The following is a 20,042-nucleotide window of genomic DNA, read 5'->3' on the forward strand; positions in this document are numbered from 1 at the left end:
CGCAACGGTTAAGGAGCAAGCCCATTACTGTAAAAAAAAACCTCCCCTTGTCAGATCCTATGCGTCAGCCCTGGCATTCACGTCCCATTAGGTAGCCCCCCTGTGCACCAGCCTGAACACAACATCACCTGATCTGACTTGTCAGGGAAGATCTTCAGGGAGCCAGCTGTGGGGATTTAGGAAGCGGAGGGGTGGAGGGATGTCACCTAGAAGACATTTCAGAATGTGCACCGACTTCATGGGTTGGGGAGGGCAAAGGTGTCTGTAGGCTGGAGTTAGGCAGCCTTCCCCAAACTCGGGATTTTCATCAGAGTTTGCTCTCTCTCTCTCTCTCAGAACCCTTGGGCCCCACATCAGGATGCAGGGGCCCCTACACCCCTATACTGTTGGGTCCCATTCTCTCTATCTAGAAGGCTGCTGTTTCTAGTTTAGTCCCAGCAGCGATGACCAGAATCCAATACTGGAAGATAGTTTGCATTTCCCAAAACGGCGGCTTCTACTCTCACTTGGTAAAACACCTTCACAAGGCCTCTCCTCCAGGTCTCTCTCTCTCTCCCTGCCCCCAAGCCCACAGGCTGAGGGATCTTCATCCTCTGAGGGTATTACTGGCCACAGAGGCTGTCTGAAGGGCAGCACACTGAGTCTCCCTTGTGAATGATGAGACCGATTTCTCAAGGCCAAGCAGAGAAGAGGCCTAAAAGCCACCACGAATGACACCTACCAGGTAGTGATGGTGTTGTGTGGCCCAGAGAAAGAGTATAGAAGGGGGGCGGAGAGGGCAGAGACAAGAAAACGAGGAAGTGAGAAGAAGAAACAAATAGAACATAGTGGAGAAGAGTCAAGAGAAGAGCAACACACACCAAAGAGATCTTTTCTGAACTGTATCTCTGCCATGTGCAGATGCCTTCAGATCTATCACTCAGCCTTGGTGTCCCTGTCCATGGGGCTGAAATTGCAATAACTGATGGAGATGGGTTTGTGGGGATTCCCAAATGAACTGTAAAAGTTTCAATAGAATATTTATTTTCCTTTTCCTTTTGTCTTCCTGCCCTGTGGGCTTGCCTCTCCCCGAGGCTTCCTACCCGGTCTCTGCCGCTACTCTCTGTTTTCTGTCTTTGTTCAGTGACAACCTGTGGGAACCATAGTGCATATTTTTCTCTCAGTTGAATTCTCTCCCTGAAGTTGAATGTTCTTTCACTCATCTTTAAGAAATTAATACATTTCTATTTGTCCTGATTAAAAACAAAACAAAACAAAACAGAGGCAGCACATTGAGTCAAGTTCCTTCTGTGACCCTCAGTCAGTTCTTCTAACAGACTTGTAACACCCTGGGAAAATAACCCTGATGCTTCAAAGAAAGCCTTGGCTTCAGGGAATTAGGTTCCAATTTTGCCATTAACTGAGTAAGAACTGACTCCTCTCTCCTCCTGTTAAACTCCCGCTGTCATAACTGAGGCAACACACGATTTTTGGAGGATACTCCACATGGCAGATATCCTCAGCTCCCACTACAATGTACACCCTGATATAACCAGGACACTAGCTGATTTAAATAGCACCAGACTCTGGCTTTTCAGGCTTCATCCAACCAAGTGCTAAATAGTTATTGCATACCTTCAGGTTCTCCAGCAGCCAACATTAATGGAGCACTTTCTGAATCAGAAGCTATATTTTACAACACACTAATTTATATAGGTTATTGTATCTTATTTAACCCCTTCCAATAACTCTGTAAGGTACTATGAGCCACAGAGAAACCAGACGACCTGTCTGAAGTCTGAAGCCTAAAGCTAGGAAGTGGTTATACGAGCATAGGGACCCAGGCCGGGTGTCTCCAGAGCTCACTGAAGGACCTTCCACACAACCTCAAGGGAACTAGGACAGGATGAACTAGCTGAACAAATGTGTCTCTATGCCATACACAGCCTCGAAGCCACAGCAAGGATTTTCCCTTTCTCTTGGTGAATTCTGGGTGCTTTGGTGGGAGGGGAGGGGGGCATGACTTGGTCACCTTATTTGCAATGGTGTCTTTCCAAGGAAAGCCACAAAGAGGCAAGGATGATGCAAGGAGGCAGCTTGGAATGGCCCTTGCCTGGCAGGGTCATTCTGTCATCTGCGAGCTGGTTGCTGTTGGTTGGGTGGTTCTGAAATGAACCCTTCTCCTGTCATGTCTCCTTATTGGTGGCACTGCCCTCTAAGCATGGGCTCAAGGACCTGTTCCTTCATCGGCTCCTTCTTCGGACTTCCTCGGTCTCACAACAGGAACTGGTGAGGGAGCCACTCTGAGTCATCCCTCTCTGCAAGTGGAGAGCACCCTTCCTGCACATGAGCTAAGAGTCCCCACCAACTCCAGGCACACGCACAGAGCCCTCTAGTTAATTGACTGCCCACTTCAATTGACTTGCGTCACTTAGCAGGATGACTTTCGATCTTGAAGCAGGAACAACAAGAAAGAAAGCGTACGTTCAGATTTGTTACTCTCCGACACAAGCATAGCCCACTAAACTCACACTATAAATTAGAAGGTGAAGCCACTTAAATGCCTGGTGACACTCTCTGCTACTGAGAAGGCCAGTCTGTCAGGCCTTCCAATGCCAATAATCCACAAATATGGAATATGCCAACACGAAAGGATTTATAGCAGACCAGGGTTATAAATCCCACGGGGTAACAACAAGCCTACAGTTTTTCTCTCCAGCGAGGCCTGAGGTTAGAGCAAGAAGCCAGTTCCACCTTTGAAGGTCAGTCTGATGCTCCCTGGGTACAGCACAGCACAAGGCCTCTGAAAAACCTCTGGGACTGGCTGCCCTAGTGGCAGAGAAATGGGGAGGCCCCCACAAGGGCACCTGTCCTCGGGCTCCCAGAGAAGAGATATGATGGAGGAAGAGAAGTCTTTTGCCCTGTGAGCTCTGGAGGTAAGCCTGGAGAAGTTGTGGTACCTAGACGCTTCTTAACTTCCACACCAGACTCCTCCCGCCTCCCCACCCTCCAACCACAGAGGCCAGAGCCTCCTGGCTCTTCCTTGTGCTTCTGGCTTCAGAGCTCTCTGCTTGCAACCTGCACCCCTTAAGCAGAGGGGAGCAACGGGGCACCTCACCTTCCCTCTTCATGCCCATGACCAGGCACTTCTGGTAGCGACAGTACTGGCAGCGGTTGCGCTGGCGCTTGTCAATGAGGCAATCTTTGTTATCTCGGCACGTGTAGATGAGGTCCTTCCTTATGGTTCTCTTGAAGAAGCCTTTGCAGCCTTCACAGCTGTATACTCCATAGTGCTTTCCTGGTTACGAGAGAATATCCCATAAACTCTCCTCAAGTCTATTCAGATTTTCCGTTGCAAAGAAGCCCTAAGGAAACAGCCATATTCCCTAACACAAATAATGACTCCCAGAGAATGGAAGCTGGGTCACAGGATCCAAAGTAGGAATAGATGCTCTTTCTTTGTGTCTTCCCTCTGTATCATTAGAAAATTCCTGACCTCAGATTTTATTGGCATTTCTTTTGTCAAGGCAACTCTTGAATTTTGATAAGGAAATATCCCACCTCAGCTCAAACAAAGCAGGAGAAGAACCCTGGTTTAACTGACATTTCTTAATTGAAGCCCAAGGTCTTAGGAAACCCACTAAAACTTATCTTGTACCATAAACTATGAACAGAATCCTGAGCCACCACCTGATGATACAAAAAGAAAAATGCTGTAAAATTTTAACAGCATAACAGTATACTAAATCTTAAACAGGGCATGCATTTCAGATAGAGTGGTTTTGTTTCATCTGGAATAATTGGCTGTGTGCTCTAGTGTCTCTAGGACCTGTAGTTATCCAGGAGAGAATGACTAATTTGTGTCAAGAGAGCTGCCTGACACACCTGTCTCTGAGCAGGTGCCGTGAGTCAATCTCAGGGCTATCTCTAAGAGAAGTCTTAATGATGAACACTGGGCAGCCATGGTCAGGTGACTGAAGTCACAGAACTTGAAAATGTAACGAAGTAGATCATTCAAAACACATCTGGGGGCTGGAGAGCTGGCTCTGCAGTTAAGAGGACTGACTGCTCTTCCAGAGGACCTGAGTTCAATTCCCAGCACCCACATGGCCGCTCACAACCGTCTATAACTCCAAGAGCTGATGCCCTCACGTAGACAAACACTCAGACAAACCACCAATGCACATAAAATAAAAATAAACTATTTTTTTAAAAAAGAAATGAGGCAAAACACATTTGGGTCTGATTCTAGAATATATGGTTCCACGTAGCCACAGACCCAGTTTTCTAATTCCATTTTATTTATGTTGATGCTAAAATTCATTTGAAATCCCTGAGAACCCACAAATATAACTTCCTATAACCCAGAGCCCACCTGTCAGTGGAGGCCACCCTAAAAAGAAGCGGTGGCTAGAGAAAGCCTACCTGATGAACTAGCCTGCCTGTACCTATATAGTTGGGCTGTGCTAGTTTTCTGAATCCACAGCGGTGATAAATATGGGCCTTCATCTTGGCCCCTGATAACCTAACACTTTCGGCTCTAATTTGGCCACACTGTGATAGCCATCCCACAGCTCTGCTATCCTTGAGGGGACCTACCACCTTCAACTAAAGTAACTAAAACAGAGAAAATGCTCCGAGAGGCCGTGACTGACATTCTGTCAATGGCGACAGCCATGTGTGGGTGATTGGAAAACGAGTTGTAAAAGCAAATGCTGGCATGAGGCTGAATAAGTCCAGGGTACCTGCAGCTTTCAATGTTCCAACCTGAGGTAGTAGCATTGATGAAAGGATGGCGAAACATTCAGTCAGTTTGGAAACAACTCTCTGAGCCATCTCTCTAGCCCGACATACCACCGAGTGCTGGTATTACAAGCAGGTACCAACACACTTGTCTTTCTCATTCTTCAAATCAGAGACCCAAATTGTTAAAAACTGATGGGAAAAGAAGTCAGAGTAGAAAAAATGGAGAGGAAGGGAAAGAAGTTAGAAAAGAAGCAATTTTGCCAAATGGAAGAGGGTAAGCCAGTGAAGACATATTTTTTTCCATAAAGGCAAGCTTTAAAAATATATAGCATGTTGTGAAGAGATAAAACTAAATATGCTCAAATATTGAAGAGTTTCTCTTTCCTGGGGATAGTATTGAAATTTTTTTTAACTTTCTCTTTGTACTTTTATGATTCTTCCAATTTTTTATTGATTTTATAATTGTTTCCTTGGGACACTTCATGATCACGAAAAATGACTTTTCTAAAAATTAAAGAAAATCTGGTATGGAATACACGATCATCACAGCCTCTCAATCCCAGACACGGGCCCAATTATGTTTCTCCAGAGATGAGTCTCAGAAACATTTCCAGGGAAGCTAATCCTTCAAGATAAAAAAAAAAAAAAAAAATGTATTTAGGCTGGGTCCCGAGCTGGACCACTCTAAAGGTCATTTCATTTCACCGAGTTCAGCACATTGTGGAGCGCTTCTCTGGGACTGTGTCTCATGGGACCCATACCTGAGGATCTGTCCCCACAGATGGCACAGATGTGCTTCACCAGAGACCCGGGGCTAGTGGATGGGTAGTTCATGTTTCCAATCCCGGGCAGACCTGGCAAGGGCTTAATATCCTCAGAGCTGCTGACACTGTTGACCACATTTAACTGCAAGAGAAACAAACCAAAAGCGAAGAATAAGACGTAGTCGGGGTAATCCCAACCCCCAGGCCTCCTGTAAGGAGCGTGCAAGTGAGGTTAGCTCCATTTCAAGAGGTAACTTCCAGGTACAGGGTCCCCCAAACTGCTCATCCGTGACGTGAATGTAAGGCCACGGGACAAGTACACGAGATGAAAGAAATTATTTCCTGAAGCAAAAACATAACCCTAACACCACAACAGACTCCATTAGGCTGTTCGTGTTTCTTCCTTTTATTCGTGTGTTTTACCTGAGCTAAGCTAAGCTGCACACTTAGGGCGATGTCAGCTGTGCGTTTTTAAATTTTTTATCAACTACGGACTGCGGATTCAGCAATGCACCCGGAGGGGCTATGGCCCTCGGGCAAGGCGTAGAGATGCTAAGAGCCAAGCCAGCCCCTCCCCCCACCCAACCCTGCTGCCAAAAAGAAAAAAAAAAATGCAAATCCATTCATTAGTCAACCACTGGACATTCCCCAGGGCTCTGAGACACAAAGGCAAATGAAAGTGCACATCTAGGGGTCCATAATAAAATGGAAGAGAAGGGCAGGCACATGGCTGATTCATCTCTATGAGTGCACTGAAACTTCTCAGCGCTCAAACCCCTGAGAAGCAGCAAATGGACAGAATGCTCCAGATCTGGCTTTTGGACCTGGTGCTAGCTAAAAGATGAGCTTCCCATGAAAATACAAAATCTGTACTGCCAGGTACTGCATCTTCCACAATGCCTGGTAAGCCCATCCCCGCCACCACCACCACCACGGCATGGAGCCAGTGCTTATGGATGTCTGGATAGGTCAGCTTGCCTTTCCTGGTCCCCATCCCTTGTCAAAAGTGAGCATATCCTCCCCATGTATTCCGGAGCCCTCGAGGAGGGGTCCGAATGTTGAAGCTCGGTGTTTTGTAGTCATCAGAGAAAAGTCGAGTACATCTGAGGCGTTCGCCCAGTCAGAAACAGGGGCACTCAAGCTCTGTGCCCACGGCTGTGCGTACACAGCGGCATTCTCAGATGGGCAAAGGGAGATATAAAATCTAGACTGTCTGTCTCTTGGTCCTCAAAGACGTTTGGTTTCCTTGAAGAGTCAGAATATGCACAATTAAGAAGCCATATGTGAGGGGCTGGAGATATGGCTCAGTTGGTGAAGTGCTTCCTGCGTGATGTGAGAAGCTGAGAAAAATCTCTAAAATCCATTTTTAAAAGCCAGAATGTGGTGGCATCTGCTGAGAAGCCCGGTGCTTGGGAAATGGCGTGGATCCCTGGGCCTCTCCGGACAGCTAGCCTAGCGAGAGCAGCAGGTTCCAGGCCAATGAAAGACCAGGCTCAAAATATGGGGAGGAGAAAGGTGAGGAAGAAGAGGAGAAAGAAGAGTATGAAGAGGAGGAGAAGGAGAAAGCAGACACAGACAGACAGATGTGAGGGACACCTGAAGAATAACTGAAGTTGTCCCCTGGACGCTATAGGCAGAGGTAATCATACACATGTCCAAACACACACACACACACACATACACATACACACACACACACACACACACACACACACACACGGGAACAGGGAAAACAGACAACTTGAAAAAGGGGGAGATGGTTTGAGTTCACACATGTGAAACACCAGGAAGATATCTGAGAGCTAACACAGGGTTCGGTGACTCTCCGTGATCTCCCTGAATTTTGAATCATGTTATGCAACGGAACCACAGAGGTAGGGTTTCTCCCCAGTCTTGGGACTTTGGCCTAGGAAGAATGATCAGTAAAGGATGACCTGCAGTAGCACTGAGTTAGGTTCCTTTCAAAAGAGCTTTTCGAGTCACTAAGCAAATGTTTACTGAGCATGGGAGACAGACAGAGGCTCTGGGTTAAAAGCTGCACGTGTTTTTATTAATCTCTATAGTGGATAAAAAACGTGTGATGGGAGAATTCCTTTCCCTGTATTTTCATGAGGCTAAGTCAGGCTCTTGGTCCAGTATACTGATCTCACGCCCAGAATCTCATTCTACTTCTGTGTAGTATACAGAGGTTCTCTTGAAGCTCCCAGTGATGCCTGGGCCAGTGTCTGGAGGATCTCCCACAGTGGGTCTGAGGAAGGCTCTTGGCGTGGGGTTTCTATCAGCTCATTAATGTTGCTGATATACCTTTGCAAGGAAAGAATCCCTGGTGTGGTGTGAATTGTGACATCATGAGTTCTGGGCAATAACTTTTCTCAAATGCCTCAAGAGCGTGTAAATTAACACTTGGATCCATAAAATAGAAGCCATTACATCAGATGAGCCCAAAGAGCAGCGGTTCTCAACCTTCCTAATGCTGCAACCCTTTAATACGGCATCTCGTGCTGTGGTGACCCCAACTGTAAAATTAATTTCATTGCTACCTCATAACTGTAATTTTGTTACCGTTGTGAATCGTAACGTAAATATCTGATATGCAGGATGTCTGACAGGCGACCCCTGTGAAAGGGTCCTTTCACTGCTCCTAACAGGGTCGCAACTCACAGTTTGAGAACCACTGCCAAAGGAGGAAGCCTTAGAGTTGATCACAGCTCTGTCCCAAATCCTCAGGTGGCCAAGAAAGATCCTAGAAGCAAGGATCATCATCCCAAGACGATAGCACCAGCCCTCTGCCTCCCAACCCATCCACCAGCTCTGCAGCTGGAGCCTGCGGTGGCCGCAGAAAGGTGATCAATGCATTGTGACCATCTAGGGGAAGCTCGATCAATGCTGACTAATACTGAAAGTCCTCGCAACAACCCGAGGAGGTCTTCCTGTTTTCATCCTCTGTAGGGATGAAGGGGTACGCACATGTGAACTATTTGGCTGTGTATGCCTATGCTTGTGCAGCAGCCAGAGAAAGATGTTAACTGTCCCGTTCTATTAATTCACCTTTATTCCCTTGAGACAGAGTCTCTTGCTCAGCCTGGAGCTTGGCTAGTGGCAAGGAACTCCCGGCAATCCCCCTGTCTCTATCCCACACAAGGCTGAGAGTGCATATGCATGGCTCACCACACTTAGCTTCTTACGTGGCTGCTGGAGACTTGAAGCCAGCTGCTCATGCCTGGGCTCTTTACCCACCGTGCTCTTCATAGCCCCCTGTTTCTCCTGCAAAGACACTAGCCTTGCCATGGTTTTTCCATTTGTTCATTCAGAAACACTGTGCAGGTTCTACAGATAAGAAGATGTAGACACCATCCTAAGGTATTGCTGAGTAAAACTGGGTGATATGGTTTAGGAAAGTTCACACACTGTGAAAGGGCTTTGTGAAGGCAACAGCACCCGGAATGTAACCTGCTCCCCAAATGGGTAGGTGGTGGGTGGGCCGATGATGGGTAAAGGCTTTGAGAGTGAAGGCCTTGAAGGAAAGCCCAAAGACCTGTGGGGCAGATGTACATGGTAGGTGATGTTGAGAGATGGGTGTGAAAGCCTTGCAGGTTCAATGGCCCGGCTAGGAGGATGGCAGTTAGGGGCCACTAAAAATTTTGAGCAGAGGGATTATGGCTTCCAAACTCAGACTTAGTGAGGCACGGGGCACTGTAGGCTGAGGAAGGATGGGAAAAGACATAGACAATAGGTTTAATTGCCTGGAGCTAGGTGCCCGGGCTGCTGGGTCACAGGTCATCATTCTTCTGACACTAGGTACTCAGCTGGAAACTGGCTGGAGACACTGAGCCCTCACCCACCCTTGCAGTTTCCTGCCCCACCTCCTTGACCTGGAGTCCATGAAAGACCAGAGCATCCTCACGTTCTCTCCCCAGTCTGAGTCAGCAGCCCTCCTCCCACCTCTCCTGTTCATGAAGTCCGACAGTGGTGGGACGAAGCGGTCAGGATGCGTGTTCTTTCCTCCATCCACTCCTTGGGCTAGCTTGGGGCTTGTACGGGCTGAGACAATGGCACGGGGAATGGAAGGCGGCGGGCAGGGGAAGGCAGCTGTTGTCAATACAGGCCTATTAGCTGCCTGGCCCCAGAGTCCCTGAACCTTGGCTGTCTCATTCCATTAGAGGCAGTTCTGCTGAGACAGGCACATTAGAGCTGAAATCCAGCGGGCGGTCTGACCTGCCACTGCACACAGGCAGGCTGGGCCACCAGGATGGGACAAGAGCATCCTGGGTCACCTGTTCTGCTCAGATTCCATCAGTGGCCGATGCTCCCTGAAGACCTCTGTAGCCAGTTCAGAACCTTGGCTCCATTTCTAAGCCATGTCCAGCCTCAATTATCCCACCCTGGGCTAATTATCCCAGGCCTGGGCTAGAGTCCCTATTCCAGGATACACACCTCACCTCTAATCTTGTGAAGGGTCTGGCCTCCCACCTGGATCCTGGTCTGTCCCTCCTCTTCCTCACTATCTATCTCAATATATAATGGTCCTACCATAGAGCAGAATTGTTTCCACATCTCTGGACTAGATCGGTGGTTTTTAAGTGTTGTGTGTGTGTGTGTTTGTGTGTGCACATGGGTGTTCCCTAGATATAAAAATGTTGAAGCTTCTTATATTCTGAACATGCTTCTACCAAATCTGTTGTTTCTTGAGACAGAGTCTCACTCTGTGTCCCAGGCTAGCTGTGAAATAATCCCCCTGCCTCTGCCTTCCAAGCACTGGTACAGCACTTGAGCACTGCTCTGCCCCACTAACCACGTCTTTTTAAGTTGGCATGCATATTAGACTTCCAAATACAATTTGGTTTTGAAGAGGTTATAATTCGATTTCTCTTTATAATCAGATCGGATAATCTTCAAGTCTATTCCAACTATAATGTTGTCAATTTTGTGAAAATATTTGCTATAAAAATGCAAACATTTGAGAGCGTAAGAACTCAGTTGTCAATAAATTACTAAGCAAAGAGGAAAAAAAAAAAAAGTCAGCAGGGATAGATTACATCCAGGTCAGGCAGCATGGGTCAGCAGGGGAGAGAGAAGAGGGGGATTCCAAATATTTGTAGGAGTCTGCCTGACAGAATTATACTGACAAATATACAGCGTTTTGCACACACACACATGTGCACACGCATGAACACACACACAGTGAAATTTGTAGCCTGGATGACCACAGGAAGTGGTCAGGTGCCATCTCTACATCTGGTATCTAGAAATTGCTCTCTTAACTAAGGTGCTCCCAAAAGGGACTAAATCATAACGCATATAGTCATAGGCTATATGCCATATACATATATATATATATATGTATATGTATAATTCTGTCACGTATATATTTAAATTCTGTATGTACATATATTTATGTATGTATACATATGTATATATATATTCATTAGTACTTAGAATTGAGCATAGTTCTGTGATTACTAGTTAAGACAAACTTATCTAGAATCTTTCAGCAACACAGTATGCCTGAATCAAGGATCAGTTGGGTATACAGTATATATCATGGAGGAATAATAATAATAATAATAATAATAATAATAATAATAGCCTCTGTCTACCACAGGGCATTACAGACCTCAAGAAGCATTTTTCAAACCCACATCTCCTTTGACATTCATTAAAATCCCTTTAGGAAAATCAGGGCAAGCATTTGTGCCCCACAGCAGAGAAATGAAACTCAAACAGAAATGAGCTTAACGTGGTTTGTGAAAGGTCACAGGGTCCCTGCCGCTCTGTGCCAGCCCAGTTCTCCTTGGTCCTCAAGATCGAAAACCCAGAGTGCACTCAGAGGAGTTCAAAGAGGAGAAGACCGGATCGGAGTGGGAAGCCCTGTCTGTTCCACGCCGAGGGCTCCCTCCCCCCAACACTCCCGAATCGAATCGTACTCACAGGTCACGGAAGGAGCATGCTTCCGTGGAGAGCTCCCACAGACCAGTGCTGGGCAGAGAAGGCAGGGTGTAGGAACAACCCCTAACCCAGGCCTCAGAGTCCAAGTGCCCGGGGCTCACACCAAAGCTTTTAGCCGCGGCGGCGTGTCACCTGGTCAGCCGGGCGGGCGAAGTTCTCCTGCCTGTAGTTCCGGAGCTCAAGCCCAGAGCCCTGCTCGCAGTCCGAGGCTGCTTCACCAGCACTTGGCAAGCTTAATATAGCTACCAAAGCCAAACTTGGCCCGGCCTCTACACACAACCCAGTTGGCCAGGCCGAAGCTTTCAGCTGACCTTTCAACCCCGATCCCTCTGTACAGGCATATAGTCCAGGAATAGCGGTCCTGACACACGGCTGTGGAGATGGATTTATTGGCCAGGTTTGGCTTAGTCAGGAGACTCGGTTGTGATTGCTAAAAGCAGCCTCGGGGAGACAGTGGCTGCCGGATTCCTACCCACGGGGCCTGTCACTCTCCCAACTCACCCTGGAGTGTATGTCTTCATAGATACAATGACTGCTATTTTAAATTATCTTGTTTATTCCTTGTTTTTTTTTTTTTAATCTGTTTTGAATGCTTAGCCACATCTGCAGCAGAGTGGTGTCAAATAGCATTCACCCACTGTAGGTCCTCACAAACAGTTCTTACTTAATGTATCTACTTATTTATTCATGAACATACTAATTGTGTATGCACGTGTGTGTGTGTGCGTGTCTGTGTGTGTGTGTCTGTGTGTGTGTGTTTCTCTATGTGGCGACTAGAAGCCAGTCTCAGAGAATCTTTACTACTCAGTAGCTGTCTACCTCGTTTTTTGAGTCAGGGTCTCTCACTGGGGTCTGGAGTTCACCGGTGCAGCCAGACTGGTTGGTCACTGAGAGGCAGGGACCCCCATCTCTGCCTCGGCAGTGATGGCGTTACAAGCGTGCCCAGCTTTATCTGTGGGTTCTGGGCGTTCTTGCACAGCAAGCATTTTGCTGACTGTGCTGTCTTCCAGCCCCATGTTCTTGTTTTTCTGTGACAGGTTTTCACTCTGTAGTGCAGGCTGGCCTTGAACTTGTAGGGATGTTTCTGCCTCAGACTTCCGAGCACTAGTGTTACACGTGTGTGCCACTGTGACTCATTGATTTGAATGAATGGCCATGCCCTTTGCAAACCCCGACTTTCACCCCCACACTGCAGTGCATCTTTCTAACTACCAGGCTTTGTTTGCCTCTCCTTCCTCGAATGTGTTCCTAGAAAAGAGAGTAAACAAACCGCACTCATTCTGAAAGGCAAGAAAGGGCACACACATTCCAGCTGCCACCCAAGGCCTCTGAGGCCCTAGCACCCATGGCAGGGACAATCCGTAGGTCGTTTCTCTGCTCCCCTTGGGTTTTGCTCTTGTATGTGTTGTTTACTTCTACACAGGCTGTGGCCATCACCCACTCATACAAGATCTCCTGGGTGTCAGGGTAACGGAGTATAAGAAATTTTCTCACATTATTTTAGACTGACAAGTACCAGGATCTATACAGTAAGTTGGCAAAAGGACTCCAGGAACGGTCGTGCTACAGTCTGAGGACCAGTAAGCTGAAGGCCCAGAAAGAGCCAATGCGTCACCTCAAGGCCAAAGGTGGGAAAATGTTACATAGACACAGGCCCAGGACTGGTAAGATGGCTCAGTGGATAGCTGCCTATTATCCCTGACACTCAGCCAGACGTGACAAACACCCTTGTGTGTGACCCCCCCCCCATGTTAGGGACAAAGATGGACTGATCCTAGGGACTGCCTGGCCAGCCAGCTTTGCTACAAGATGGCACCTCAGGCTCAGTGAAAGACGCTGTCTCAAAAAGTAAGGATGAGAATGATTGAGGCAGAAATGCAAAGCTGACTTCCTGCCAGCCTCCTCCACACTTGTCCACCAACGGGAATGAGTACACACGTACACACACATGCACACACATACACACTGTCCTCCTAGGTTGTAGAGTTGTAAGCCATCTGGAAGAAGAGTTCTTTCTCATTTGGATTACCACCTTTTTTTTTTCCTAGTCTGACCTTTAGGTGACTGAATGGTAACTGACCATATTAGGGTAGGTACACTGGCTTATTCATTCTACCATGAGTGACCTATACATGTTAACCTCATCAGAAACACTGCCATAGAAATGTTGGCAACAATGTTTATGCAGACAAACTGAGCACCTTTATGCTGCTACCCCTGCCGGAAAGAATGCGGAGGGAGTGGGGAGTCCTGGCTGCTTACAGAGAGAAAGGAAGGTATAATAAGTGGGATTTTCATTCCTCCATCTTTGCTCCTAATGCTCCTTATCCTCTCTGCCGTGCCCTTGTAATAATTCCCATTAGGACAGGCACAGCCGATTTCCTCACCTGCCAGTGATAGAATCTTGTCTATGGTTTTCCTTGGCCATGATTTCTACGAAGGATCATTTTTGGTTGTGTTAGTTGGAGTGAAACAACCTGCCCACTGTGGGTGGGACTGTCCCCCAGGCAGGAGTTACTGGACTGTATAATCATGGAAAAAAACAAGCTGAGCACTAGTACAAAGGCATCCTTGCTCTCAGCGTCTTAACCACAGCTAGAATGTAACCAGCTTCTCAACTTCCCTCAGCGATGGGCTGTCGCCCAGAACCACGAGCCACAACAAACCCTTTCTCCCATAAGTTGCTTTTGTCGGGGAAATTTATCACAGCAACAGGAAAAGACACTAAGATAGCCCTCATGTGAGAGACCATGATGAACTATTTCTTGATTAGCTGTTGCTCCTTTGGCCTAAGATATCAGGGACTAGCCTGTTAGGCCCTCAGGAAGCATGGGCATCTTTGAGCAGAAGGCAAATACTTGTTTTTTGTAAGCTTTGATGACAGAAATTGTTTTTTTTCTCTGAAGAACCTTATTAACTTTTATTTTATGTGTAGGTGCGCTTTGCCTGCGTGTCTGTGTGTGCTTCACACGTGTGCGGTGTCTGCAGAGGCCTGAAGGGCTGTAAGTGCTCTCAATCACTGAGCACCCAGCCTGGGGATTTTGTTTTCCTGTAGCATTATTGTAGCAGGGGCCGACCACGCAACAGGAGAAAACTATGGCTCTTAGAAGAAAAGGCAAGGCCATCTGGCCATCCTGGGGCCTCCACAGAGCAGTGGCTCGGATCTGCTGAGCATACACCTTTATTTCCACAGCATCAGGAGACACTCAGAATCCAGTCAAGGTTTCTTCTTGACTCCTCTTTGCCTCCGATACACTGCTGGTGCATGTATACCTAATTCTAGATGTGTCTATGTGCTGTGCCTGCCTGCTTCCCCTCTCAGTTGAAAAAGCTTAGCAAAGACTTGCCCTAGTCATTTCTGCATTCCCTTTAACAAAAGCGTATGATATCTCATTGCCTAGATATGTGTCTGTGTGTGTACATAAGCATGTGTGTGTGTGCACATATGTATTGAGGCCAGAGGTTGACATGAGTCACCCAGAAAGCCTTCATGGGTCCTCCTGTTTCCACTTCCCAGCCACATGCCTTGCTTTTGTAGTGAGGGCCGGAGATCCGAACTTAGTCCCTCATGTTGTATGGCAAGCCCTTCATCAGCAGAGCCATTTCTCCGACCCCTAGATCTTTGGTTCTCAACCACTCTAACACAGGCTCTTTAATACAGCTCCTCCTATTGTGGTGGGCCCCAACAGTAAAACTATTTTCATGGCTACCTCATCACTGTAATTTTGCTATTGCCATGAATCATAATGTAAATATCTGTATTTTCTGATGGTCTTAGGTGAACGAAGCCCGTGAAACAACTGGTGGACCCTCAAAGAGGTCATGACCCACAAGTTGAGAACCACTGCCCTAGGCTCTCATTATGGAATAAGAAGAGGTGTTTTTAAATAAAAACAGCCATTAAGGCCACCAGGAACGTGGCCTCATGGCCACCATCTCTTGGACCATAAGTTGTTGTCAGGCCCCCAGGACTTCTTGGACTGAAGGCACAGGCTACAGAGCTAACCCAATCGCTTCAGCAAGCCCACGGGGAGCACTTGCCTGTGGCCCCAGCTCCAGCTCTTAGTCTGCTCTGTGGTCTAGCCTAAGAGCAGCCTCCGGTCCTGAAGATGGCTAAACTAGCCTTGGAGAGAAAGAACGCTTACCTGAGAACTGGGTGGGGCCACCAAGTTGATTCCTGGGGGGGCCGCCAGTGCTCCTGAGGGTGGACCCATGGCGGAAGTGATGACTCGATACGGGGAGCCTAGAGCATTGAGGGGGGTTCCCACAGCACTCAGCGTCCGTGGGGCACTCACTGGGGTGTCTGTGTAGCTGGGGTGGCTGTCCATTGGCTTCCCTGTGGGCAAGGCTGCTGATGGGCTCATGGATGTGGGGCCAGTGTGGCCGGGCGAGCCTATGAAAGGAAAGACATTGGTGAGAGGTTCAGGTAACAAAGATAGGGCTCCAGTGGAGAGAGAGGTATAGCCTACCCCTACTTTTGTTTCCTGGGTCCTTACCCTCCCTTTGGCTACTCCTACAGCTGGTAATAACCTGCAGGGATAGGAGAGGGCCTGAGCAGAAGAGGGGAATTCATTGGTGTCTTCTCTGAGTTTATCCCTGGATCCACCATGGGCTGAACCAGATATACAGGAAGTACAACCATGGCATGGCTCACAGGGCACCAGGCCTCTGACTGTGTCCTGAGCCAGTCAGTCAGGAAGGGCAAGTCAATGTCCATGTAAGGAGCTGGGTGAACAGTGGCCCGAGCTTCACCAAGATGCCCTACCTCAAGCTCATATGGCTATGGGAACTGGGGCAGGGCTAAAATCCTTTCACCCATGTGCAGAGAGACATGACTTATGTGGCTTTGTGGATACCAGGACCCGGGAAGCACAGGAAGACAAGTGCCCATGGGCTTGTAGACAGCACTTCCACCTCCAGGGACAGGGTGCTATACCACTAGCGCCTGCGGAAGGGGTTCTGGGAGCGTGGGAGCAGTGACTGAGTGATTATCTTAAACTACTTTTCTCAGCTCAGCTGAAGCCATGTTCCCTGTAGCCGGTAACTAACGCAAGATGAACGGGACGGGTGGGTGCTTTCCTGTCATCTGGAGAGCCCACCATGGAACACTCTCTCCAGCAGAGTTAGAAACCTCAGTCTCTGCACAAGAGTCTAGAAGACACAGCAAGGACAGCCCACCCTGAACTTGTGGCCCTGGACCTCTGAGCAGCTGAAATAAAAGGACAGGTGCAAAGAAATGTGCAAAATCGCTGCACTTAGTTCGGCCGCGCAACTTGTTATAAACAGGGACAGAGAATGAGGAAATTGTGACGTCAGTGAGTATGGTCTGCAGGAGAAGCTGCCCGATTCCAAACCCCTCCTGTGAATTACACTCTATGTGAGGTACATAGGGTCCTGAGCAGTAAGTACCAGGATTAGGAGGCAGGGAACAACCTTCTTCCTTAACGTTCTGGGGCTGAGCCAGGGTGTCAGACATTAGCTGGGAACTGGTCCTAAAAACGAGGAGCCACTAAGAAAATGTCCATCTGGAGAATCTCTTAGGCCTTCTGCTTTCTAAGTTGAGGTCTTCCTAAGCAGAGGGCTTACTCTAGGGCTGGCAAGATGGCTCCGTGGGTAAAGGCACCAACTGCCAGGTCTAGAGCCTGGAGTTCAAATCCTGGAACCCACATAATGGAAGGAAAAAACTGGCTTCTACAAATTGTCCTCTGTCTCACATACACATCTACACACATACACACACACAGAGAGAGAGAAAGACTAAATTAATTAATTAAAATAAATGGAAAAAAATTAAAGATAGGACAATTGTTTCATGCAGAGAACAACCTCAAGACCTCACACTTACCCACACCTGGGCCCAGCATCTTATTTTTGTCTAAAATTATCATTCTGAAGAGAACTATTTAAATTTTTTTAAGCAATAAATCGATCGTACAGAAATGCCAAGCATAGTGGCTAGCCTTCACTGTCAACTTGAGTAGATTTAGATTCCCATAGGAGATGCGCTTGGGCAAGTCTGCTTCCAGAGAGGTTCAACTGAGGAAGAAAAACTCACCCTGAATGTAAGCGTAATAACCCCATGGATGAGGGCTGAAAAACTGGGGGCAACAGACAATGCCAGATGGGTGCTGGCATCCCCCACTCTGCTTCCTGGTCTGCTGAGATAAGAGCAAATAGCCCCACACAGAGGCTAGTCCTGCTGCACTCTCTTCCCTACTGCGATGGACTGTACCCCCCTAATTGTGAGCCAAAATGAATCCCTCTTCCCTTAAGTCGCTCCTTCCCTAGTTCTTTGTCATGGAAATGAGTCAAGAAACAATACACCAAATACAAAGTATATTGTATTTGGAAGGAAGAAAGGAAGAACAGAAGGGGGAAGGAAGGAAGGAAGGAAGGAAGGAAGGAAGGAAGGAAGGAAGGAAGGAAGGAAGGAAGGAAGGAAGGAAGGAGGAAGGAGAGAGGGAGGGAAGTGGAGGGAGAAGAAGGGAAGGGAAGGGAAGGGAAGGGAAAGGAAGGGAAGGGAAGGGAAGGGAAGGGAAGGGAAGGGAAGGGAAGGGAAGAAATTAATGTTGCTTGATCTGCACAGAAACATACAAATAGATACTAAAGAATGTAGCAGTTGTTTTAGAGATGACATGCAAGCAATTTGAAAATTGAAGCATATTGTGACTGCAGCCAGTAAAAATGAAAGTGATTCAATATGAACTGCAGTGGTGGGAAGGGATCTTTGTTGAGATAGAATGAAATGGTGCGTTCATGCTCAGTTTTTAACCGTCTTAGAGGGGTACAGGGCCAGCAAGATGGCTCACTGGGTCGGGGCACTTGCTACCAAATCTGATGACCTGAGTACTTTGTCCAGGACTCACATAATGGGAAAGAACTAACTCCTGAAGGTTATCCTCTGATCTTCCACATATGCTATGTTACATGTATGTGACAGGTAAGTGCACTCACGTGTACACACACACACACACACACACACACACACACATGCTCACTCTCACACAAGCAAATAAATATATTTTTTAATGTAATGTGGCTTACTTCTTATGTCTTAATGAGTCCAGGAGGAGTAGGCAATTTATAACTAGATTTTCAAAACTCAAATCAAATTCAAAGAGGGAAATGCATCTTACACAATGTTTTTTTGGAACTCTATCCCTCACAAGGGCCTAGCGGTTCTTAGCAACGGTGGCTTTGCTTTTAGCGAAGATATTGAACCTTGCTGTGGACTGAATGAGCATACCCCTCCAAAACTCATTTTGGAACTCAAATTTAAAGTTTGAGGAGGGGAAGAGAGCCTCAGGATGCATCCTCATGAATGGGTTAGTGCCCTTCTAATAGACACTTCAGAATGCTACGTGGCCTTCCACACTTCTTCTGCACGTGAGGAAACAGCATTCATCTCTTTTCCACTCCTTCTATTATTAGAGGATCAGAATTCACAAAGAGTGCCTTGATGAGAATGGAAAGCCAGCCCTCTCTTGACACTGAATCTGTCAGGGCTTTGATCTTGGATTTTGAAGCCTCAAGAATTACAACGGGAAAAAAGTTATTATTTTTGAATTAGCCAGTCTGAGGGGCCTTGTTACAGTGGTAGAGTTGAGCTGACACAGTTGCTCTCTTGGGCTCACGTTGTATGAGGACCCTTTCTGTGCATCCTGTCGGCCTTCCTGGCTCCCTCCTCCTACATCCTGATCTTAGGTCATTTGCAACACACCAACTGCCCAGAAATCTAGAAAATGCCCTTGGATGGCACTACAGAGTTCATTTTCTTTCTTCGTAACAGCACCTTCTTTATAAGATGACTTATCTGCTGGAAATTCCTCAGGAGACCCCCTTCTTTCCTGACAGTAGTCCCAGGAAAAGTGTTTTCTTATGGTCCTCGTGTCTCCCAGCAAGGAGCTGGTACTTGGTAAGCCCATGAGTCTTCCAGCTAGCTCTGTTATGAGAGTGATGCCCAGAGCACAGCTCTCAGGCACTGGAGGCTGAGCACAGGCGACAGGAGTCTGGAATGGTCTGAGCTTAACCACTGGCTAAGCAGGCCCTGCTACTACCAACTTGACGTTGTAGGCCTTCAAGCTGTGTGGCAGGTATAGTTTGAAATGATGAGTTATCGTCAGGAGCCAAAACCATGACAAGAGTACAAAGAATACAGAAAGAATGCTACCACTTTCCAAAGTCTATACATGTTGAGATAGTGATTGCACTTGTGTTCAGTCCTATAGAGGAGACACATGCTCTGACATGGAAAAAAATGCCCTAGGTTGACCTCAAGGCTCCACTCTTTCAGCCATGGAGACTTCCGTTTTCTTAAACAACCGAGATTTACTTCCTCAGAGTTCTGGACACAGAAAGCCCATTGTCCTCATTTGTACGTAACCTCCTTGCTGTGCCCATGCGTGCTGGCCCCTGGGTCTCTGCTTCTTCGTAGAACCTGAGTCTGCTTGGACTTCTCTGTTGAACTGTGTGGAATGAGATAACCGTGCCTGCCTCCAAGAACCAGAGAGAGTGCCTTAAATCCGTGGTGTGTCGTAGTGGTGGTGGCAGCTGGAAGGCTCTCCACTCTGTAGGAAGTGTGAAGAAGGGACTTCATATGAATTGGCA

The 20,042-nt window shown here is 47.4% G+C and overlaps 1 protein-coding gene across 4 annotated transcripts in view; it reads right to left on the reverse strand.

Annotated features, from left to right (window-relative positions):
• The window catches only part of Rxrg (retinoid X receptor gamma), a 41,501-nt gene that overhangs the window by 10,761 nt on the left and 10,698 nt on the right, over nt 1-20,042 (reverse strand). For 3 of the 4 annotated variants that reach the window (XM_055624616.1, XM_055624615.1, XM_055624617.1), the window contains exons 2-4: nt 15,581-15,828; nt 5,487-5,631; nt 3,098-3,277 (exon numbers count right to left, since the gene is read on the reverse strand). In XM_055624616.1, the coding sequence (XP_055480591.1) occupies nt 3,098-3,277; nt 5,487-5,631; nt 15,581-15,828 (573 nt within the window). Of the gene's footprint in view, nt 1-3,097; nt 3,278-5,486; nt 5,632-11,417; nt 11,610-15,580; nt 15,829-20,042 lie in introns of those variants that run through there. The other variant, XM_055624618.1, reaches the window with a different exon arrangement.

The sequence above is a fragment of the Psammomys obesus genome, unplaced genomic scaffold, assembly GCF_907164565.1.
Source record: "Psammomys obesus unplaced genomic scaffold, mPsaObe1.curated_primary_1811, whole genome shotgun sequence".
Taxonomy (NCBI): Eukaryota; Metazoa; Chordata; class Mammalia; order Rodentia; family Muridae; genus Psammomys; species Psammomys obesus.